We start from the raw sequence: 25429 nt of genomic DNA on the forward strand, positions 1-25429 counted from the left end.
TTTTAAGATCTTAAAACATAAATAAACTCTCAAAAAATATTATACAAAATAGACTCACTCTCGTCAACGCTTCATAATCTGTTACAATTAAATCATAGATAATAAAAAAAAAAATGAAAGTGAGCCTCTTAACACACTCTGATAACAGCTTGTAACACTTGTTGTTCCTAATACTCCTCCACATTCCCTTTATTATCACTAGAAGATGCATAAGTACTACAATTTTGATCTAATTCTAGGCAATTCGGTTAGCTGTATTCATTAGTACTTGCGCAGTGACAACGTCAGACTTGTATGAATCCCTCGAAGAAATTTCGAATGAAAAAACTTTACTACAGAAACTTTTTGATAATTTTATTGTCATTTGTTAATACAATAAGATAATTTTAAAACGATACATGTTGTAAATTTCTGTCTCAAAATTTCTTCGAAGGTCTTTTCAGGTATGTTTCGCGAAATGTCGAAAAGAAAATCTGTAAATATATTTATTTGTAATATAGCAACATTGTCACAGCGAGGCATAATGAATAGTACAACAAAGGGCATACGCTTATAATCATAAGCCCTAAAGTTCGTCATTGAAATACCATAAAATTCGTTACAAATTATTTTAGGTGGGTTAAAAAAATATCATGCCCTTCGTCTATTGATTGTATTGGAAAAATCAGTTAACCAACTAAAGTTCATTTAGCTGCAAATTAACGACTTCACCTATAAATAATGCTCATTGGATGATTGGTCAAACATTGCTGTCTTCTCCTTTCAAATGTCAAATAAATGATGACGGAAAGAGATCAGTCAGTGTTTAACTAAAAACACAAAGCACGTTTATAAGTAAAACCAAAAAATGTTTTAACACGATCAATTACTTTGCTATAGAAAAGTTATTTATTTTAAACGAGAACGATCTCATAAATATCGTACTATTTGCTGTTAACTGATTTTTCCAACAACTCTTATTTCACAATGTTTAAAAAATTAGCCGAACCGAATCAAGTTGTTTCACAGCCTTATTGAAGTCTTTGTTTTTAAGTCTCTGCCATATTTGGAATCGAGATGAGTACGCAAAACTATTACATCTTTGGTGTTTATCGATTAATGTTAATAATAGAGATGCGTACCGTCTTCAAAACAATGACGATATAACAAAAGTGTAATATTTTTAAAGCTGTCTTTTTGGCAGAGACAAAATTATTTAAACAAGAGGCGGGAATGATTTTCCTTTGTTAATGTTCTTAAAATACGGTTGTCATTTGTATTTCTATCACATTTCATTATATATATGTCAGTTGTCAATTATGGCTGTCAAAACAAAAGTGGTATAAGTTTGATAAACAGAGACTTTTTTCCCATTTAAATTACGGCTATTTTAAATAGGTAAATATATGTATTTCTTTTATGTAAGTCTTTTATTAAACTCCTATTTTAATAATATAGTTTTTGATATTTGATATTGTTTATATTATACAGAGTATAGTAATAAATATTATTGTACGCTATCCACTTTTGCAATGACCACCATCGTTGTTCTTAATATTATTTTGTAATACATATTAAGGTCTTATTTGATCTAAGCCTCTTCTATTTGTTCTCAGTCTCAGGGAATGTATGTTGGTAAGTCTCTTCGTTGCCTTACAATATATGTTCTTCGCATCGAACTTTTTATAAATGTCTTAAAAAATATTTGAAGAAACCATTGCTTTTTTTTATTCCAAGTAATTTAGTGAGTTTATTTATCTAAAGTACTTAGTACTATAACCTACTTGAAGCAATTTCTTTTAATACAAATAAATTGGCCTAGTAAAGTGATTTTTCGATTACAATAATTATTTAGCACAATTTAATATTACGAGAATCGAAGATAATGTACGAATATAATTTTTTTTTGTACACTATAATAAAAGGCGTACTTTTGAATAATTGGGTTTATTCATAAGATCACAATGTTTGTGCGTGACTATGATATATATATTTATTATCATTTTTTGCACTCCTTGTATTGTTATTGAGGAAAGCTAAAGCCGCTTCAATTTGTTTAGTCAGTGTATTTATAAACGCAATCGTGTAGCGCTGGGGACGGACTATATATGACTTCACTGAAATAAAACTATACCAACATCGGCTGTTTCATATAAATAAACATATAATATACAAGGTATAGTGAATTTCGAATTTTAATCGTTCGTATGAAATAAAATGTAATTTAAGTATTTTTTCTTCACTCTCGTGGTCGATAATGTAATGATAAATGCAATGTCTTTTTTTATATTTGTAAAAAAAAAAAATCACATTGTTAACTACGAAATTGTGTTTTAACTTAAAAGATAACATTCCACCTATATAACATTCAAGTTCCTCGGAGAAAAACTAGATTCATCGCAACAACAGAGTGGCACGTATGATAAAAATAACTGTATTTGATACAGTATTGAGATTTTTATTCTCTTAAAGCTATAGAGATGATATAAATTATAATATGTATTTTTGTAATACTTCGTTACATTTTGTGCAAATCGATCTTTAATACCGCAGGTAAACGCGTTATTCTATATAATATATGTACAAATGTCCCACGGTTCTGACTAGATGTTGCGAATTTTTTCTTTACCACCACGCCAAGTTACAAATTACAGTTTATCTCATTTTAAAACCGATACAAGAGCCTTATTTATTCGGACTTTCGTCAACCAAATTAGTGATCATTAAAAAAAAAAGAATGATTCACCTACGAATAATAAAAACTGGCGCGAACTATCTGTCAAAGAACACAGCGTAAATAAAATTTTATAAATATAACATTAAAACGTCTACACTTAAGCCAATAAAAATGAAATGTCACTTATGTTTTTATGGATATTCGAAAATGTAATGTAATCGTAAGAATATATTGAAACTTTTTTTTATTGATAAAAAAAAAAACAATGGCGAAGACTTATACGACAAAATACTATGAAAAAGATACCAATATAAAAATTCCATTTGTAGTGGTCATAAATATAAAAACTACAAGACTGAATTATTTACTATTGAAATTTGTAGTTTAATGAGTCTAAATCTATTTTTGAATTTGAATACAAATACTGTTGGCTTCATTTTATTAACCAAATCTATATAGTCTATTGTTTTTGCATCGTGTTATTTTATCGCATATATTTGTATTGAAGATAATATCAGTTCAACCGTTTTATACAACCCTTGGCGTGGGAATACTAACTTTTTAAATTTTTTATCATGAATTTCAACTACGATAAATTCGTATTTTTGAGAGATGATGCCAGTAAACATATCATTCGGCGTTTCTCAATTTTTTTTTATACATATTAGAAATTACTAAGAAACTCTATTTTTTTCGAAGTTTTATAATTTAATCTGTATTCATAAGCCTGTATAACTAATTTCTTTGCTACCGTTGATATGACAAAAGGTTAAGATAGCACTTTATTTCGTTCATTAATGATAGAACTTTTTGGTCACAATAATAAATTAATTAATGTTCTACCATAGACAAATTTATGACCACAGATTAAATATATATTTATACATATACACTCTGTTAGTAATTTTGTGAAAATTGACTTTTACTATGACTTTTGAATGCCATTATTATTTAGATTTATGATATATATAGGATACAATTTTCACAGATTTTTTTTTACTTTTTTCTTCTAAGTTTGAAAAACTTAAAGCTATTTACAAGCGTAAAACATCTATGAAGTTATCGCGTTTTCACTAAGTGCACGTTTAATTAATATGAACTTTATTAGGTCACCAGTAAATTCTAGATAAAGGAACTTTTGCTAATTAAATATTTTAATAATAGTTATGAGGAAATGCAATTTAAAAAAAAATACAACGCGAATATTCGAGGAGAAGTCGTTTAGGCCTACATATATCAATTTTTTTTTTAATATTGCATACCTTAAAAGAATGTTTTAAGATAAATTATTTAAAAACGATAGACAGAAGTAATCGACATATTTCTAACGATATAATTCTTATATCTAAATATTTCACTTAATAATGAATTTAAATTTGAGAACCCGAAACCAATTTTAGATTCAATCAACAATATCTTTTCAATATTGATGTTTTAAAATGGCATAATCAATACTGATCGTTACGATAAGAACTGGTATAATTTTTTATATAAAAAAAAATCATTCGTATATCCGATCTCAGTACAAAACAACATTATGGGTCTTACACTCCGCAGCTGTAAAATAAATCTTAGTAAATCAATCTTTGTTTATCATGCAATTCTTTTAATACATGAATATCAAAAAGATACCTAAAATTACAAGTTGTAAACATTTGCGACAAACAACAGTTGTCGTTTAATGTAAAGCCTTCGTGGCCTATAAATATGACACCAATTTCAAAAACATTCCAGTAAGTCTCACAGACCCGAGTGAATATTATATATTAAAGATCTTACTACAGTCCGTTGCTGGTAACCGTTGATAACCTGCATCTTAAATCTTGAGATCATTTTCGAATTCCATTCTAAAACCTGTTTAGAAAAAAAAATGTATAAGAATACAATTTGATTTATAAAAGGACAGATGTATTAGAATTTTTTAAAATAAATAATTGAACTATTAAGTGCAGATTTTCCAAACCAGTACTAACAGATGGCGCTAATCGTTTATAAAAGCTTTTCCAAATCGCAGTATGTAGTCGATGCGGGCGCGGGGCGCGGGGGGAGGGGACACTCACGTGCGCACGGCGGGGCGCAGGCTCTCCCGCAGCACGTAGTCGATGCGGGCGCGGGGGGAGGGGACACTCACGTGCGCACGGCGGGGCGCAGGCCCTCCCGCAGCACGTAGTCGATGCGGGCGCGGGGGGAGGGGACACTCACGTGCGCACGGCGGGGCGCAGGCTCTCCCGCAGCACGTAGTCGATGCGGGCGCGGGGCGCGGGGGGAGGGGACACTCACGTGCGCACGGCGGGGCGCAGGCTCTCCCGCAGCACGTAGTCGATGCGGGCGCGGGGGGAGGGGACACTCACGTGCGCACGGCGGGGCGCAGGCTCTCCCGCAGCACGTAGTCGATGCGGGCGCGGGGGGAGGGGACACTCACGTGCGCACGGCGGGGCGCAGGCTCTCCCGCAGCACGTAGTCGATGCGGGCGCGGGGCGCGGGGGGAGGGGACACTCACGTGCGCACGGCGGGGCGCAGGCTCTCCCGCAGCACGTAGTCGATGCGGGCGCGGGGGGAGGGGACACTCACGTGCGCACGGCGGGGCGCAGGCTCTCCCGCAGCACGTAGTCGATGCGGGCGCGGGGGGAGGGGACACTCACGTGCGCACGGCGGGGCGCAGGCTCTCCCGCAGCACGTAGTCGATGCGGGCGCGGGGCGCGGGGGGAGGGGACACTCACGTGCGCACGGCGGGGCGCAGGCTCTCCCGCAGCACTTAGTCGATGCGGGCGCGGGGCGCTGGGGGAGGGGACACTCACGTGCGCACGGCGGGGCGCAGGCTCTCCCGCAGCACGTAGTCGATGCGGGCGCGGGGGGAGGGGGGAGGGGACACTCACGTGCGCACGGCGGGGCGCAGGCTCTCCCGCAGCACGTAGTCGATGCGGGCGCGGGGCGCGGGGGGAGGGGACACTCACGTGCGCACGGCGGGGCGCAGGCTCTCCCGCAGCACGTAGTCGATGCGGGCGCGGGGCGCGGGGGGAGGGGACACTCACGTGCGCACGGCGGGGCGCAGGCTCTCCCGCAGCACGTAGTCGATGCGGGCGCGGGGCGCGGGGGGAGGGGACACTCACGTGCGCACGGCGGGGCGCAGGCTCTCCCGCAGCACGTAGTCGATGCGGGCGCGGGGGGGGGGGACACTCACGTGCGCACGGCGGGGCGCAGGCTCTCCCGCAGCACGTAGTCGATGCGGGCGCGGGGGGAGGGGACACTCACGTGCGCACGGCGGGGCGCAGGCTCTCCCGCAGCACGTAGTCGATGCGGGCGCGGGGGGAGGGGACACTCACGTGCGCACGGCGGGGCGCAGGCTCTCCCGCAGCACGTAGTCGATGCGGGCGCGGGGGGAGGGGACACTCACGTGCGCACGGCGGGGCGCAGGCTCTCCCGCAGCACGTAGTCGATGCGGGCGCGGGGGGAGGGGACACGCACGTGCGCACGGCGGGGCGCAGGCTCTCCCGCAGCACGTAGTCGATGCGGGCGCGGGGCGCGGGGGGAGGGGACACTCACGTGCGCACGGCGGGGCGCAGGCTCTCCCGCAGCACGTAGTCGATGCGGGCGCGGGGGGAGGGGACACTCACGTGCGCACGGCGGGGCGCAGGCTCTCCCGCAGCACGTAGTCGATGCGGGCGCGGGGGGAGGGGACACTCACGTGCGCACGGCGGGGCGCAGGCTCTCCCGCAGCACGTAGTCGATGCGGGCGCGGGGCGCGGGGGGAGGGGACACTCACGTGCGCACGGCGGGGCGCAGGCTCTCCCGCAGCACGTAGTCGATGCGGGCGCGGGGGGAGGGGACACTCACGTGCGCACGGCGGGGCGCAGGCTCTCCCGCAGCACGTAGTCGATGCGGGCGCGGGGGGAGGGGACACTCACGTGCGCACGGCGGGGCGCAGGCTCTCCCGCAGCACGTAGTCGATGCGGGCGCGGGGCGCGGGGGGAGGGGACACTCACGTGCGCACGGCGGGGCGCAGGCTCTCCCGCAGCACGTAGTCGATGCGGGCGCGGGGCGCGGGGGGAGGGGACACTCACGTGCGCACGGCGGGGCGCAGGCTCTCCCGCAGCACGTAGTCGATGCGGGCGCGGGGCGCGGGGGGAGGGGACACTCACGTGCGCACGGCGGGGCGCAGGCTCTCCCGCAGCACGTAGTCGATGCGGGCGCGGGGGGGGGGGACACTCACGTGCGCACGGCGGGGCGCAGGCTCTCCCGCAGCACGTAGTCGATGCGGGCGCGGGGGGAGGGGACACTCACGTGCGCACGGCGGGGCGCAGGCTCTCCCGCAGCACGTAGTCGATGCGGGCGCGGGGGGAGGGGACACTCACGTGCGCACGGCGGGGCGCAGGCTCTCCCGCAGCACGTAGTCGATGCGGGCGCGGGGGGAGGGGACACTCACGTGCGCACGGCGGGGCGCAGGCTCTCCCGCAGCACGTAGTCGATGCGGGCGCGGGGGGAGGGGACACTCACGTGCGCACGGCGGGGCGCAGGCTCTCCCGCAGCACGTAGTCGATGCGGGCGCGGGGCGCGGGGGGAGGGGACACTCACGTGCGCACGGCGGGGCGCAGGCTCTCCCGCAGCACGTAGTCGATGCGGGCGCGGGGGGAGGGGACACTCACGTGCGCACGGCGGGGCGCAGGCTCTCCCGCAGCACGTAGTCGATGCGGGCGCGGGGGGAGGGGACACTCACGTGCGCACGGCGGGGCGCAGGCTCTCCCGCAGCACGTAGTCGATGCGGGCGCGGGGGGAGGGGACACTCACGTGCGCACGGCGGGGCGCAGGCTCTCCCGCAGCACGTAGTCGATGCGGGCGCGGGGCGCGGGGGGAGGGGACACTCACGTGCGCACGGCGGGGCGCAGGCTCTCCCGCAGCACTTAGTCGATGCGGGCGCGGGGCGCGGGGGGAGGGGACACTCACGTGCGCACGGCGGGGCGCAGGCTCTCCCGCAGCACGTAGTCGATGCGGGCGCGGGGGGAGGGGACACTCACGTGCGCACGGCGGGGCGCAGGCTCTCCCGCAGCACGTAGTCGATGCGGGCGCGGGGGGAGGGGACACTCACGTGCGCACGGCGGGGCGCAGGCTCTCCCGCAGCACGTAGTCGATGCGGGCGCGGGGGGAGGGGACACTCACGTGCGCACGGCGGGGCGCAGGCTCTCCCGCAGCACGTAGTCGATGCGGGCGCGGGGCGCGGGGGGAGGGGACACTCACGTGCGCACGGCGGGGCGCAGGCTCTCCCGCAGCACTTAGTCGATGCGGGCGCGGGGCGCGGGGGGAGGGGACACTCACGTGCGCACGGCGGGGCGCAGGCTCTCCCGCAGCACGTAGTCGAGGGGGGCGCGGGGGGAGGGGACACTCACGTGCGCACGGCGGGGCGCAGGCTCTCCCGCAGCACGTAGTCGATGCGGGCGCGGGGGGAGGGGACACTCACGTGCGCACGGCGGGGCGCAGGCTCTCCCGCAGCACGTAGTCGATGCGGTGTGCGACGGTGGCTCGCGGGCGCAGGGCGGGGTGGAGTTGCTCCCACAGCGCGGGCACCCACTCGAACTCCGTATACGAGTTCACTTGCTGTCGACGATTATTATAATATATAAAGTACGACACCAACAATAACGTTCCGAGGACGTCTCTGGTGTCTTAAATAAAGAAGTACGCGACCTTCGTTTACGTTCAAAGTATTATATCCGTTGTGCCATTTATTCTGCATGATATCGAGCAAGGTGTTAAAATTACTGTCTCGGCTCACGGTGTGTTTTACTCACTTGTATATATTCAGGATCGAGGACCTTCTGCGTGTCGGTGGCCAGCACCCGTACCATGTGATCGCTGCGTGTGGCTGTAGTGAAGCGACTTTGTCTATCGTATATGGCAGATATTTCCAGATCCTGCAGGGACCTACGGAGGCGAACTATGCCTAGAAGATCGTATTGCCACACCCAGTAACCTGAAAATACATTTGTGTCCAGTACTAAACAACTGCCTCGTTGGTCTAGTGGCTTGATGTAAGGCCGCAGACCCGGAGGTCCTGGGTTCAACTCCCAGGTCAAACCCAAAAGTTATTGGGTTTTTCTGTCTGAAAATTCTCAGTAGCAGCCCGGAGTCTGGAAGTTGGAAGTGTGTGCACTCCCGTGCCTCGGAAAGCACGTAAAGCCGTCCTGCGCCTGAACTCTTTCCGGTCGTGTCGGATTGCCGTCCCATCGGATTATGAGAGTTAGGGAAAAGAGAGTGCACGTGTGTTTGCACACACACTTGTGCACTATAATATCTACTGCGTAGTTGGCTAATATCTCTTGAGATTGGCCGTCGTGGCCGAAATCGGTCTGGAGGACATTATTATTATCATTATTAATAAACAATACATTAAAATATTATATTTGTTTAAGTAGCAACACGAATATCAATAAAGTAATTAATTGTTTAAAAAACATAGTGACTTTACTCACCATGTATGACAAGTCTTTTTAATTGAGTGCACTGCCAGCATAATAATATAATCGGATTCACGTTAGACATCGTAAACTGAAATAAACAAAATACAGACATTATTTATTCCGTTATGACTTTCTTCAATATTTATATCTAACTATGCTACTTCTAGTACCATGTAAAACAGTGTAAAATGGCGTATATTACTATTCCCTACCGATAGATGGCGTTGATTAAATATGTCACAATTCTGAATTGAGCTCTCTAGATTCGCTGAGTATATATAGTGTAGGAAGTGATTATATTAATTGAGTGATTATCAAACAAATTATAGTTGTGTAAACATTGGAAAGCTGTTCCTTAGTTTCATTAACCGTTTGATCCCGCGAAATTAGTTTGGCGTAAACAAACAGTAAAACATTTTCCTGAATCGCGCTATCGTTTGGTTCGCCTCAAATGTAATCTCGACTTTAAAAATATAGAGATGGCATTTTAGTAACGTTTTGATATTTCAATTATCAAGTACCAGTTTCAGTACCAAGTTTTTTGGATCGTTCGTGTACACACCATGTAGATATACTATAATTGAAATATTCAGTAAGCATATGTAACAACTTTAATTCAATATAACAAGCTTAATTTTTTGAGTGGAAATGTAAAAAGGCAACAATGAAAAATATAATATTTGGTTTCTTGAAAAAAAAAAATTAATTAAAAAAAATCTGATTCATATACACAATACTGTACTTATATTTACATAGTTGCACGCACACATACATTAGAATTAACACCATAAACATTATATTAACAGTAGTACTTGGTTTTTTTTTTTTATAGAATAGGAAGGCGGACGAGCATATGGGCCACCTGATGGTAAGTGGTCACCAACGCTCTTAGACATTAGCATTGTAAGAAATGTCAACCATCGCTTACATATCCAATGCGCCACCAACCTTGGGAACTAAGATTTTATGTCCCTTGTGCCTGTAATTACACTGGCTCACTCACCCTTCAAACCGGAACACAACAATATCAAGTATTGCTGTTTTGCGGTAGAATATCTGATGAGTGGGTGGTACCTACCCAGACGAGCTTGCACAAAGCCCTACCACCAGTAAATTACAGGTATTGTTGTGTTCCGGTTTGAAGGATGAGTGAGCCAGTGTAATTACAGACACAAGGGGCTTAAAATATTAGGTCCCAAGGTTGGTGGCGCATTGGCTATGTAAGGTTGACATTTCTTACAATGTCAATGTCTAAGGGCGTTGGTGACCACTTACCATCAGGTGGCCCATCTGCTCGTCCGCCTTCCTATTCTATCAATCAATCAATCAATCAACAGCCAATCGTTGTCCACTGCTGAACATAGGCCTCTCCCAAGGTGCGCCAAAGCTCCCTGTCCTCCGCCTTCCGCATCCAGTTGGTGCCCGCCACCTTCTTAAGGTCGTCGGTCCACCTGACATATATATATATGAATATATATATATATATATATGTATATTTAAAAAAAAATACCTCAGTGGGTTCCCGGTGATGTTTGATAATCCTGCCGCAGACGTCGACAGTGTTGCCCGGCGAGTCGATCCAAACGAATTCGCGTATCGTCTCCTTGTACATAAGTACAACGCGTTGTAGGATACCCACGTGCAACTGCCGAATAAAATTATATGTATAAAAAGACTGGGGGGCTAAAACCACTTCAAGTGATTATGATGTTTCAAATATGGACCAAGGAAATTTTCCCATCGACCTTCCATTGACAGTTTAGCACCAAAATGATACGGTTTTTTGAACCGTTGATACTTCATCGCCAATTTTATTGCTTACTTTGATAAAGACCGTTGTATTTGTGAAAAAGTTGCGATAAAAATTAAATAAAAAAAAATTAAAATAATAAAATTTGCGACGTAATGCTAAGCTTTCCAGACAATTTGACCAGACAAATGACCCTTTTTTCAATGCTGGAAAATCTCTAGTGCAATGAAATCAACACCCATAAGGAGACGTTTGAACTGCTTACTTAAAAAAAATAAGCTATCGTCGCCTTAACGCCATTTAATTTTGTTTCAGACATAACCCAGCCCAGAATTACAGCGACCAAAAAGAAGCCTTTTATACTCATCACCGACATTGATCACAATTTTATCAAGTACTCAGTTGTAACACACAAAAATTTCCACGCGAACGGAGTCGCGGGCAATATCTAGTATTAAATAACTAACACTAAACTCATTTATACTCAAAAAGAAGAAGAAAATGAGGGTTTAGTAGTAGTATGTTAATTAAATAAGAATGGATATTGTCAAATGACATTGTTGGTTTTGAAGAATTTACAAATCCGTAATATTGTTTGGCTTGATATAACCCATCAAGTAACTTATAACGTTTTCAAACTGTCTCATTTCGATAGAATTTTGCCACTCACCGTTTCACAGAACAAAACCTTCAACGAGAATAATGGTAAGCCCTCGATGAATACTTCCTCAATCACCATGTTCATCATGCAGTGTGGGACTGTTATCTGTTAGCAAAGCATATATTTACTTGATCATTATGTTATTAAAATCGAAATCTATAAATAAAAAAAACCTATAAAACTTTGAAATTAAATTTGAAAATTTCGGAAATAAAGGTCTATTATTATTAATATTTTATTTAGATTTCGCTAATCGATGTGTTACATATTATTTTATAGATGGCGCTGGTGGCGCATTCTCTACCAAAAGTTAATATTTCTTCCACAGCCAATGTATAGGATCTGTCGTGACCACTTACCATCATATTGGCCAATCGCCAGTCTGCCTATCTATTCTAAATATAATAATTAAAAAAATACTTACAACTATCAAGGTTACACGTAAGTTACGGTTCGCGTAGTTCCAATCCACCAGTGGTAGATTGACGGGCCGCTTTTGTCCAATTGTCAACGTGAGGTCTGTTATTTGACCCATAAGACTGAGAGTCTGCAGTGTTTGTGTACTCATCAGGTCAAAATCGAAGATTAGTTGCTGAAAAAATTCAAGGTAAAGACAAAATAAGATGTAAACAAATAACTTTTGTTATACTTATTGTATAACAAAAGTTATTGGTTTTTTTTAATTAAAAATTTAAAGTTAAGTACTTTTTTTTAAAAGACATGGCTATGGGTGGGGCTTACCCAGACGAGCTTGCACATATCCCTACCAACTATGTTTAGGTCCTAGTTAGTATCTAATATAAACACATATGCAGATTATATACATAATCGGTTCTCAATACCTGTGACAATCTTAAGGCGTGGATATTCATTTAGTTTTCTCCACTATAATAATAATAATAATGTCCTGCAGACCGATTTCGGCCACGGCGGCCAATCTCAAGAGAGATTAGCGAACTGCGCAGGAGATATTATAGTGCACAAGTGTGTGCGCAAACACAGATGCACTCTCTATTCTCTAACTCTCATAATCCGATGGGACGGCTATCCGACACGACCGGAAAGAGTTCAGACGCAGGACCAACGGCTTTACGTGCTTTCCGAGGCACGAGAGCGTACACACTTCCAACTTCCAGACTCCGGGCTGCTACTGAGAATTTTCTGACAGAAAAACCCAATAACTTTTTACTGGCCTGACCTGGGAATTGAACCCAGGACCTCCGGGTCTGCGGCCTCACATCAAGCCACAAGACCAACGAGGCAGTCACCACTATATAGAATGGTTCACGAGAAAGGTTTATGAAGTTTTACTTGGCTGTTTATGAAGCTTTACAAGTAGTGTGGGATTCTGCGCGTAAAATCTTACCGATCGTGTCGGATCGCTGTCCCATCGGATTATGAGAGTGAGGAAATAGGGAGTGCATCACAGACTTTTGCACTATAATATGTCCTGCACAGTTGGCTAATCTCTCTTGAGAATGAATGCCGCGGCCGAAATCAGTTAGACATAATTGCAGAATACCATTATTCTTTTAAAACGCTAGTTATTTTGTTTTTCCCTTCAAAATATATGCTAAGTTTTTAGAAATTAGGATATACATATATACTTCTATGATACAAGAACATGAAATTGACGCGTCATTACGATTGTGTCAATTTAAAGCGGGCTAAACAGTGAATAACTCCTTATATTATGATATTATTATATAGTAAAACCTTCTTCGAAATGCGCGACATCCTCTAATACAATGTTATGTATGTTCATTTAGAAGTTTTTTTCAGTTAGGCATTCCAAAAAACACCTAATTTACTATAAAAAATAGATTATTGCATAAACAGAGAAATAACTAAGGAGTGTTCGTTGTGTGCAAATTACAAAGTTACCGTATAACTCTACATAATTGCATGATAGTTGATTAAATACTCACTCGTAATGAAGAGAAGGCCATCAAACCAGCGTTGCAATGCGAAAAAACTGTATCGAAGGGTGAAACGGCGCTGAATGTAAGTGGTCTCGAATAATACTCCACATATTTATGCTGAAATAATTTATTTGATTATATTTTCATAAATAATAATTATTGATAAAGTTAGTTTGTGTAACACGTGACTTCCTTGTTGGTACTGTTCGATATAATGCCCAATTAAAACCAGTAACACAGATAAAAAATTTTAAAGTGAAAAAAAAAAACAACTCTACATCTATCCTGGCAAACTACAATTTAATTCAATATTGTATATTATGATTATATTTGATAGAACTTACAGTGTATCTGTCGTTTTCATTCTTCACCGGTGCCATGGTACAACCCAATAAAGTGAATCTTTGTAGACAGTGAGAATTCTTAAACATTAAACTCTCAGTGATGATTCTGAAAATAAATTATGTTTTAATATTAATTTATCATAAATAAAAGTAAGATTTATAAATATTTCGTGATTTAAGAAACTTAAGAAACTTAAAAGATAGAGTTCGAAAATAATAATACGTCTATTCCTAAGTTAGGCAATATATTTTAAATAAATGTATAAATACATAATACACCCAGACTTGGGGCTGGAATCTAACCCCGGAGCGTAAGGCAGGGTCATTGCCAACTGCGCCAAATGGCCAGCGATAAAATATTAATAATCTCACCGATTTAGTTTCGACGCTGATATAATGTTCTTCTGTTGAAGGTAAACGGGTCCTATAAATACTAATTCTTGCAAGTTCATCGTATCAAAGAATCTGAAAAGATATTGATTAACTGTAAGATTTTTTGATAAATATAAATGTTAAGAATAATGAACAGGAGATTTCATTTAAATATTGACGGGATTAGTGTTGTTTCAAAATCTTATATTTTTATCGATGATATATCGGCAGACTGACAAATGCACCACGTGACGGTAATTGGTCACTACAACCCTGAGATATTGATAAGAAATATTAAACTCTTATGTCCGTTATATCTGTAGTTACATTGTCTCAACCTTCAAACCGGAACACAACAAAACTAAGTACTGCTGTTTGGAGTTAAAATAAGTTATGAGTAAAAGTTTTAAACTAAAACTAACGATGCATATTATAAAAAAAATATTAATATTGAATAATCTATTTGAATGAAAGGAGGAAATCTGTTCAAACTAAACTCACAAACGCTGTGATAAAATTATACATATGCAAATTGAACAAAAACGTAATTAATTTAGTCATTTATATAAAACACAGTCATGTAGTACATTCAATTACAATTCGTACAAAGTGAAAACATTTAAATGTCGACATAACCTCGTTATGTGTTTATAAATTTGTGTATACAATTTTCTATTTGGATAAGTTACATATGCAAAATTGAACTGGAATCCTTAAGTTCATTTCTTTTTGCTCAAACATATTATTTATACTAAAAAAATAGTAAATCTAATTGATTTAAGACACTTTAACACTAAAATTTAACCAAGTGTTCATAATATTATAAGATTATTTTTATTTACACGTAATTAGAAGAAAAAGCCGAGATGACCTAGTGGTTAGAACGCGTGAATGTTAACGGATGATCGTGGGTTCAAATCCGGGCAAACACCACTGAATTTTCATGTGCTTAATTGAACGGTGAAGGAAAACATCATGAGGAAACCTGCATGTGTCTAATTTCATTGAAATTCTGCACATGTGTATTCTACCAAACCGCATTTGAGCAGCGTGGTGGAATAAGTTCCAAACCTTCTCCTCAAAAGGTAGAGGAGGCCTTAGCCCAGCAGTGGGACATTAACAGGCTGTTACTGTAATTAGAAGAATGAATAAAATGTCCTTGAGGTAAATATATAAAAAAATTACCAAGTATATTTTACTTCTCTACATAATCTCTTTCAATCGAAAAAGTTTCTTAACTGAAATAAAGTCATCTAACGAAGCAATAACCGCGTCATCATCGTCAACTACAGTTCCACGAAAATGCTTTTTAATCTTTTAACTATGGGAGAATCAGTGAAAATCACTAAAATCTCCGGAGAATATGGTGGGTGTTGAAAGATATCGAATCAATGCGGATTGCGTAGAGCGCAACTTCCGATCAATATGCAGGAGCTTTGAAGGAACAATGACGGTTTTTCAGGGTATTTCCTTTAACCACATCAAGTATTTTTGGAATTATTTTTGCACAATAGTTTCCAATAATCGTCTGTTCATCGATTGATTTCATGCCAAAAGAACTGAGTTAAATAAATATAATATTTGTATAGTGAGCCTTGAAGGCAGAACTTGAGCTTTTTAAACGTCGACTGCTCGAGTCGCTACTCGTATGCCTTGAATATATGACTCAGCGCTGAAGCTGGAGCCTTCTAATAAAGCTTTAGCTTTAATTACGTTAGACTAGGGAAACTCGAGCCTTTTAAGTTTTAACAACATTGTAATAAGCTTATATATTTCTGATTCAACCCCGTATTAACTATTTGTCGATCAACTGACAGAGGAACCGAATAATTTCGAGTATACCTAACACAAGTTAAACCGAAATAGTTGACAGCCTTAAGATAATCTTAAGTCATACCACTAAATAGACTCTTTTTTTGCCCTGCTTTCCCTGCTATTTAAAACTATGTCGTGACATTTGGCCCAAAATAATTTGGAAAAACTTAATCAAATTACCTTCAATATTTGTTGTAAAATGACAATTCAATTGGTTTACGTAATCACTATTTAAAGAAAACTAAAATATTCACATGAAAATTATTGAATAAAAATATCATTACTTTAAACGCTTTTAAATTTTATTTTAATTAAATTTTTATGCACGTTAATAAAATAAACTATACATTTTACATAAGCGGTCGTTACATTACAAAAGAAATACATGATTTGAATTGTTAAACGAATATCGTAAAAATTACGAAATTTTACTATAATCAACTTTCTATTGCGCAAGATAAGAATAGAAATTCCACTTTATGTAAATTTACTTACATTATAAATATAGCAATTTATAATTACTATTAATAGTTAAATCGTTTTAAAAGAAAATTTTCATATTATTTGATATCGATTTTAAGGTAGGACGTATTATTATTAAGAAAAATATAAAAACAGTGGTCACGTGAATCAACCACGTGACCAAGGCGTAAAGAAATTCAGCGTTGAAGAAAGTTATAATGAAGAAACCCGAGTAATAACCAAATGACATTACGTCACACTTTATATACAATATAGCATATACTCTGAGAATTTTAAATAGCAATATAATACTGCTAATTGGCGTATGTTGGCGTTCTATGGGGGAGGCAGTGGACGGCAAAAGGCTGAAAAAAAAAAAAAAAAAAAAAAAAAAAAAAAAAAAAAAAAAAAAAAAAAACTGCTAATAAATACTGATAGATAGAATTAATTTGACATACGTATATATTTTTAATTTGAAAAATTATTGTTGATAAATTTAATGTTTATTTATGTTGTTTTATGTTTATAATCGCTTTCATTTTGTGATTCATATAATTTATAATGTATTAATATAAACTCGTTAGCGTAAGTGGCATCGTCGTTCGAATTAGATGTAAATAAACAAACAATTATGTCACAGGCAGCAAGCTTTTCCTATTAAAAATATTATAGACTAAATCAATTAAAAATACTTATTACACCTTAGATGAAACGCCTGAGTGTAACATTTATTAAAGACAATAAGTAATAAGATTACGAAATAGCATGTCGATTGTACGTAGGCTATCGTTATTACCGTAATTGTAGGTAATACGTCAATAAGGCGACAATAAAACCAACAACTGTAGGGTTGTAGCATTGTACGCATCGCTGGTTACATAACAAATAATAACATAAACTGTCTCGCCGATGTGATCGCTAACTCATAAAGCCACAGATTCAAGCCAATGAAATGTTATTGAGTTGTTTCTGTAACAGCTCGGAGTATGAAATTGGGAAATGTGTACATTCTCATAACGCCTCGCGCCTGAACTCCGGTCGGATAGGATGTCCCGTCCAATTTGTTTTTGGGAGTGAGAGAATAGGAAATACATACGTGTTTGCCGCACATACTTGTGCAATATGTTTAATAATACATGTATATAATGTATTACAATATGATTAATAATATGTTTTAATTGTATGTATATAATATACAATTAAAACATATTTCCCTTTCAAATAACCATTTCTTTGGATTAATCATCTAATCGTAATTTTCAATAAAATCACGCAAAACACAAATAAAGAACCAATTTGTATGATCTTTTTCACGTTTTTTTTATTTTCTAATTATTCAAGAAAACATGTTTGGGACAGTGTTGTATGGGTGAATTTCCATTTATTAGAAAAACACTCATACAATACCTGCGCAGTTGTGTAGTCTACAATGAGAACAGCCGCCGTGGCTGAAGTCATTCCTAAGTTCTTAATCAATATCACAAATCACATTCCGTGATAGTTACATGTATCGTAAACTCCTGTTACAATTATTTTGTAACATTTAAGGCGATATACCTGATATAGTGATATAACTATATGGTCGTCATGTGAAACGATTTTAATTGCATTCGTTGTCCGTTAGTGACTGATATTCCTTTTTGATTTGGTAAATATCTTCAAAAACAATTGTTATAAATAATAGAAATACTAGCCAAATAAAGATTTTATCGAGATGCAATGAGAGATTGATACGTCACGAATAGAAAAAGCTGAGATGGCCTAGTGGTTAGAACGCGTGAATCTTAACCGATGATCGTGGGTTCAAACCCGGGCAAGCACCACTGAATTTTCATGTTAATTTGTGTTTATAATTCGTCTCGTGCTTGACGGTGAAGGAAAACATCGTGAGAAAACCTGCATGTGTCTAATTTCATTGAAATTCAGCCACATGTGTATTCCACCAACCCGCATTGGAGCAGCGTGGTGGAATAAGCTCCAAACCTTCTCCTCAAAAGGGAGAGGAGGCCTTAGCCCAGCAGTGGGACATTAACAGGCTGTTACTGTACTGTTACTGTGAATAGAAAACTAATTGAAATAAAAATATATGAGGTCGCTGGAAGGCTGTTAAATAAAGATTAGGTTGTTTTTTACGTGAGAAATTAAAAAAAAATCTAAATGTATACCTAAGAACCATCCAGGTGATAGATCCAAAAAAAAATACTATCAAAATCGGTCAAGCTGTTTAGAAAAATAATTACGAGCACACGCACACCATAATAAACAAAGATCTGTTACCCTTGATATTATATATTATTAGTGACAAAAGTAATGACACAATATTATTATATAATAATAATATATAATTACTATCACTAACCAACTGTATTGATTAAATTCGTCTTCAATTACGATATCGATTGCATTGCGTGATTTGATTGTAACAGATGTTATTCATACATTATTGTTTCGCCACGTCGTCGTCCAAACGTTGGACCAGTGTGTTGGGCCAATGTACTGGCTCACAAATCACAATAAAAGCAAACAATTTACAGGTTGGCTTACAAATTCATTTGGCTGTTTGATACGGATGACTATTTTGTTAAACGTATCACAGCCCTATGTATATCGACGCACGTTCCATTATTATGAAAATGTATCATCCAAGTAGAGTGACTAAAAATATGGAAAGTAGCATTATGGCTTGACATAAAAATAAAATTACAAAATTTAATATTTTCTTTATTTCTAATTTTTTTTTTTTTTTTTTTTTTTTTTTTTTTTTTTCAGCCTTTTGCCGTCCACTGCTGGACGAAAGCCTCCCCCATATTTCTAAATAGAGCTGTGTTTTATTTTGTATTCTAAATTTCATCCAAATATCGGCTAAGCCGATAGACATTCTTGCAGTAAAGGCGATTAGATTAATCATACTCAAACGTTGAGCGGTTTGAGAGGTTCTACGTAATGATAATATGCTAATTTCCAGTTTAAACAAATCTAAAAGTTTAAATAAGTATCGAATTATATCAAATATTAAGCTATTATTTTAATAATTATTGTTTCTTTACACTTAGCTTAGTTTCACTTCTAAAATAATAATTATTGATTTGCTGTATGGAATGGCTGTATGGAAAACATACTCTATTTTTTACGTTGGTCATTTAGGGGATATTTCGGTAAAATTCTATAACTAAAAATTTAATCTATAATCCATATCTGTAAACCTAAAAGTTGAATATAATAATGCCCATTTATACAACTGCGTCTGCCTCTGTTGAAGCGTAATACGAACCGAATATGAAACCAACCTTGTTGGCGGAGAGCGCCAAAATCCATTGAAATGTTTAAGATAATATTGAACGACCAATGCATGCCACCAATGTCAAAAACAGACAAATCGGACCTTTACACTTGTTTACACGTTCGTTGGCCAATGCGTTGGCCGCCATCGTTGGCCCAACATGTACTGCAGACTAAATATTTTATCAAAAAGTATAACGGTTTAACGTAACGCCTTTTGTATTTAATTGGATCATTGTGGCTTGATTTATTCCGTACCACTGGGGGTTTATTTCCGTAAATTTCGATTTACACATAATTGGGTTAATGTACATTACTAGACTGCCAAAATAACAAGAATATAACGGTCTTAGCGTTACGTACGTATATACATCGCAATTCGTATTCGTAGAAAATGGTCGTCCATTTTACAATACCATTATTATATTTATATAGATAATATATATATATATATATATATATATATATGGATATGGATTTATATATGTACATATTTTTATATATTATACTTTTTAATTCATCCATAGACTACTACAAGATTTCCAGTCTCTTGTCCCGTGGGGTCCATGTAATGCAGACGACGTTATCCTCTTAATCAATGGACATAAGGACTGGAGAACATTAGCTTCCGCATTAATCATAGTAAAACAGAATACATGAACTGAAAATATTCAAACTGTAGTATAAATACATTTACATCATAAACAGAATAGTGCTTATTATATATATATATAAATTTAGAAGTCAAAGTGTTAACGTAGCATGGCTATTATAGAGAACACTGTCAGGTACTGAGTAGGTACCACCCACTTATCAGATATGATACCACTAAACAGCAATACTTATCGTTAGTATTATATTCCGGTTTGAAAGGTGAGTGAGCCAGTGTAATAAGGGACATAAAATCTTCGTTCCCAATGTTAGTGGCGCTTTTGCGATCTAAGGAATGATTAATATTTCTTCCAAATTATGTCGCAATACAATAACACTTAAATTCCGAATAAACTGATATATAAGCGGTATACATATTTAGTAATGTAACGTTTGAAATAATACAAAAACACATAAGATATTAGAGCGACTTTATTTTATTTTAAAATGCAAAACACCAGCTCTAGTCTGCTTATTGCAAATTGTAATTTGTGTAATCTTATTAAGCTAATGCATATTACATAACACGCGTCATTACATGAATGGCAATTTTTATTTTAAGTAGATTTATCACTTTGTCGTCAACACCTCAGATATTCGTGGAACTTCGTTGAAACTATAATTTTATTAAATGGTTAAATTCTATTTAAATTTTATAATCGATGATATATTTTTATTCTGTCAAAATTCAGCACAGATTAAATATTAAAATAATATCGGAGCTTCATTCAAGTTCAAGAACATTTTTTTATACGGCAACTTTAGCAACTATGCTAATTTCTTTATTTACAATTTTATAATTGAAAATTTAAGAAAATTATTAGTCAAAAAATTCACTTCAACTCGACAATTTCACTTTGCTCGAATATTAAGCAAAGTAAGTTGATATTTTGCATTTGAACCCAGTGTCGTATAATGTCAACAGTTTTGTTCTACAATTCTGTATACATTTACATCAACAATATTGTTTACACAGTACCGAACCCGAAATGATGTTTACAGTTGAAGCAAATCAATTATGCAATTCTTCCGATAAGCTATCATATTTTATAATGTAGGTATATTTTTTTTAAACACGAAATAGTATTCTTTAAAGTATATATTACGATTTTATAGAACCGTGATAGTCAAACAGAATTTGTAGACATCGTTAACGTTAATACTGAAATCTAGGAAATAATTCAATCGTTAATGAGTTTTCCAAGTAACTTTGTATTAAGAGATACTTTAGCGAGCAATATTCCGAAATATGCATATTATGCATTCGGCGTTCATTTTCAATGGAGACTGGCAAACGAGTGATATTATACTACAGCTGTCTGATTGTGTACGTAAATACAGACGCTCTATTCCCTTTTTTTACGCTGGAAAAACGCATTACGCTTTTCCTCCACAGGAACAAAAAGGGTATGTAGGGCTCACCGGTGTTCAAAGCGCCAAGAGCGCCCCGAACATCGGAAAACACTAAAAAACCAGCGGTACCCTTTCCGTCTTAACGAGGATCGCCACGGGATCACTTGCGCATGCTACCGTGTGACGTTCTATTTTTTTTTTATATAGAATTGGAAGGCGGACGAGCTTATGGGCCACCTGATGGTAAGTGGTCACCAAGGCCCATAGACATTGGCATTGTAAGAAATGTTAACCATCGCTGACATCACCAATGCTCCACCAACCTTGGGAATTAAGATGTTATGTCCCTTGTGCCTGTAATTAGACTGGCTCACTCACCCTTCAAACCGGACAAAACAATACCAAGTACTGCTGTTATGCGGTAGAATATTTCCTCTTATAGGGGCAGGATCCAAGGGTTTATCATACAAGTCATAGTATCACCGCCTAATTCATAACTCCAGACTAATATTAAGAAATTTTCGACAAAGTAAACCTCAATATTTTTTTTTAACAAAGTAATTCGAATTAGAGTCATTATGTGTAGCCGTAAAATCAAGTCACTAGAACAACGACAAAGGTATTACAGTTAAATAAACTATATCACTCGCTACAAAATGAATCAGGTAAAAATTGAGATAAAAAGGAATCAATATAACTCATAATGTCATGTACAGTTTATTACATGTCTATGTTTAAATCATGTGGATATATAAAGCTGAAAGTTGATATAGACACACCTTTCAAGGTACTGGCATTTCCTAGACATAAACATCTGAAGTTTCAAATTATAAACAATATGATTTAAACTTGCACCTTGGTTATTGTTTCAAGGTATAATGCAATAATGAAAATGTTTTCAATAAACTAAAATTTGTTATTATAAAAATAGCAGGCCTTTGCACAGCGTACAATGGGTCATGGGTACACACTCACCAGCTACTCTAACATAATTAGCAGTACCAAGTATTAATATTCTAATTTGAATTCCATTCCATATCAGAATAAATGTTAGAAAAATAGTTTTTTGTTCAATATCTATTATAATAACATCTTTCTGTTTACTGCCGTCGTGAATTGAGGAAGTAATCCATGGCAATTTAACATTAATATTATGACAAGAATGCATTAAATGAGGTTTTCAATAATTATGTTTGAAGATGTCGTACCATGTAAAAAATTTGATGTTTTCAAAACCTGAGTCATTACTGGTGGTAAGGCTTTGTACAAGCTCGCCTGGGTAAGTACCACCCCCTCATCAGATAATCTACCGCAAAACAGCAGTACTTGGTATTGTTGTGTTCCTGTTTGAAGGGTGAGTGAGCCAATGTAATTACAGGCACAAGGGACATAACATCTTAGTTCCCATTGGTGATGTAAGCAATAGTTAACATTTTATACAAAGCCAATGTCTATGGGCATTGGTGACCACTTACGATCAGGTGGCCCATATGCTCGTAACCCTACCTATACTATAAAAAAATATATATATTTTAAATTATAGTACAGATGTTACAAAAACAATATATTAATTATTATTATTCATATAAAAGAATACTCACTGCGGTAGGACAAAATTCATAAAGTTCTCTAAATCCTTGTTGTCGCTATCGATGATAACGTGGAGTCTTCTAGTGTACTTCTTGAACAGCCTCGTAACAAAGAGGTTTCTTTCAAGGGTTTTCACATTTAACTTGAGTAATTCTCTGTTATGGAATAAATAACAATATATTATGTCATTTAAATATACAAATTTTTATGTTTATTACAGATTAAAATGTTTGATTTTAAGTCTACATTGATTGAACATGGTAAAGGGTTGTTTCCTAGAAATGCAATGTTGAAACCTCTTAAGAATCAAGTTTGTACTTAAGGACTCATTCGATAGGACAATAAAATATGGCTATTGCATTTTGAAGATGTTTTCTGATGTTGATGTTACTTTTCACCACAAAAACATTTACTTTAATTGAAAAAAAGAAAATGACACTAATTGAGGAAATTAATTGTGAGGGAGTTTTGATTGAATTTATATAATGAATTAACCATATATAAATACATTCACACTAATTAAATTGTGGTATGAAAGTCTCTAGCTAAATGGTACTACAAGTGACTAGAATAATAAGGTCCTTGAAAACAATCTAAAAATACTGGAACTAAATTAAGTTAAGTATTAATCCATTTATAATGTAAATTATAAATTTTATTTTATAGAAAATATGTGGAGTATTTTTATATGTAATATTACTCGAACCACATTTTTTGTGTAAAAAAAATTAAAACAAATTAATAATGCTTTTATACTTACTTTTGACCCTCATATAGTAAAATGGCACTACGCCAGTGACGGCAAGTGGACAATGCAGCGAGAGCATCCTCTGTACTCAAATGATCTAATACGCATCTCAGTGAGAGGAGAGGCAGGCTGCCCCATTCTGCAGCCATCTATTATCAAAATAAGTTGTTAAAGCACAATGCCATAAATACTACATACAGATTGATTATTGTTTATGGCAATTTCAGATGAAATCATAATAATGAATAAATGTAGTTCTTTAATATTTTTCTCTGATCAATAAATTGATATAGGAATATATAAATTTTACTTTACTACAGATTAATAACAAATTTCGTTACATGTTTTCATTATTTTTGATACACCAATTACTTAACGCACGTAAAATATTAATCAATATTTAATACGCATAGATAAAATGTTGACCTTCAGTTTGCAATCAAGTTTAAAATAATTATTGAAAGCTGAAAACATGAAAAACAAAAAGAACCACTTAATCAGCTGTTTAGCATAAGGTGTGACGACGTAACAGCTGTTTTTGAGAAAGTAGGCTGTTTATAACAAACTGCGTAAATAATTATTACTTATAGTAGAATTAAACCACACCTATATACAGAACACAATAAATCAGATTTGTTAAAACAAAAAAGTCGAAAACATGATGATTTATACTATTTCCATACTTATTTAAGGTAAAAACAAAGAAAGGTCATTTAATAAAGATACATACCTTCAGATATGTCGTATTTTCTGACGATACTATACTATATTAGTCAGTGTATTTTATTATTAATACTTTTAAAAAACAGGTCTCATAAGGAGAAAGAGTACAATTTTATTTAAACGCCCATTGTCAATGGTATTATTGTAAAAACCGAAATCACCCGTTGCAAACACAGATTACTGGACACTTACTGAATGAGAAAACTACGTTTTACAAAAAGTGAAAACTAACTTCAAGTTGTTAACCATAGAGAATAAGTGTAGGCAGTAGGGGAAATGGGGAATGCAGAATCGAGAAGAGTTGCCAAAAACACACTAGTTTCCTTTTTAATACGATCCGACTTCATCCAGAAAATTAGGCAAATTATTCCGGGGCATTTTACAAATTTTATTTTTAATTAATTCATTAACAAAAGGCTTATACAAAAAAAAAACTATATTTGTATAAAACTGTAACTGAGTCCTGACGATTTTTTCCAAATAAGTTATGTATTTCTTGATACTAAAATTATCGTAATGTAATAGCTATGTTATAAGTTGTGTAATGAGTGAAATTTTTTAATAAGATGTAATGTAAGAAATTAACTTTGTTCTTGTGATAGTGTATGGTTATTTGGGATTCCAAATTTGATTATTTCTTTGTCCCACAAC

At 38.2% G+C, this 25429-nt stretch overlaps 1 protein-coding gene across 2 annotated transcripts; it reads right to left on the bottom strand.

Annotated features, from left to right (window-relative positions):
• LOC126777660 (uncharacterized) lies at nucleotides 1-25004 on the bottom strand. Of its 2 annotated transcripts, none has more exons than XR_007670073.1 (13): nucleotides 24786-25004; nucleotides 24068-24204; nucleotides 23319-23462; nucleotides 14158-14250; nucleotides 13786-13891; nucleotides 13448-13558; nucleotides 11944-12111; nucleotides 11529-11624; nucleotides 10619-10753; nucleotides 9121-9196; nucleotides 8440-8621; nucleotides 8038-8245; nucleotides 1-4510 (listed from the first exon to the last, which is right to left on the bottom strand). XR_007670073.1 is itself a non-coding variant. In XM_050500780.1 (13 exons), exons 2-13 carry the CDS (start codon nucleotides 24202-24204, stop codon nucleotides 4504-4506), a joined length of 1392 nt encoding a protein of 463 aa, XP_050356737.1. In that variant the 5' UTR covers nucleotides 24786-25004; the 3' UTR covers nucleotides 1-4503. The 2 variants fall into 2 exon arrangements, 1 of the variants encoding a protein (XP_050356737.1); XM_050500780.1 differs by having other exon boundaries at nucleotides 8109-8245.
• Between the last annotated feature and the right edge of the window lie 425 nt (nucleotides 25005-25429).

The sequence above is a fragment of the Nymphalis io genome, chromosome 23 (genome assembly GCF_905147045.1).
Source record: "Nymphalis io chromosome 23, ilAglIoxx1.1, whole genome shotgun sequence".
Taxonomy (NCBI): Eukaryota; Metazoa; Arthropoda; class Insecta; order Lepidoptera; family Nymphalidae; genus Nymphalis; species Nymphalis io.

What these genes read in the sequence shown, in the direction of transcription:
- LOC126777660 (XM_050500780.1), bottom strand. Translation starts at nt 24,204, where the DNA reads ATGGCTGCAGAATGGGGCAGCCTGCCTCTCCTCTCACTGAGATGCGTA. An exon ending in TTACTATATGAGGGTCAAAA is followed by an intron (nt 23,463 to 24,067) that starts GTAAGTATAAAA and finishes ATTCCATAACAG; the next exon opens with AGAATTACTCAAGTTAAATG. An exon ending in ATGAATTTTGTCCTACCGCA is followed by an intron (nt 14,251 to 23,318) that starts GTGAGTATTCTT and finishes ATATCTTTTCAG; the next exon opens with ATTCTTTGATACGATGAACT.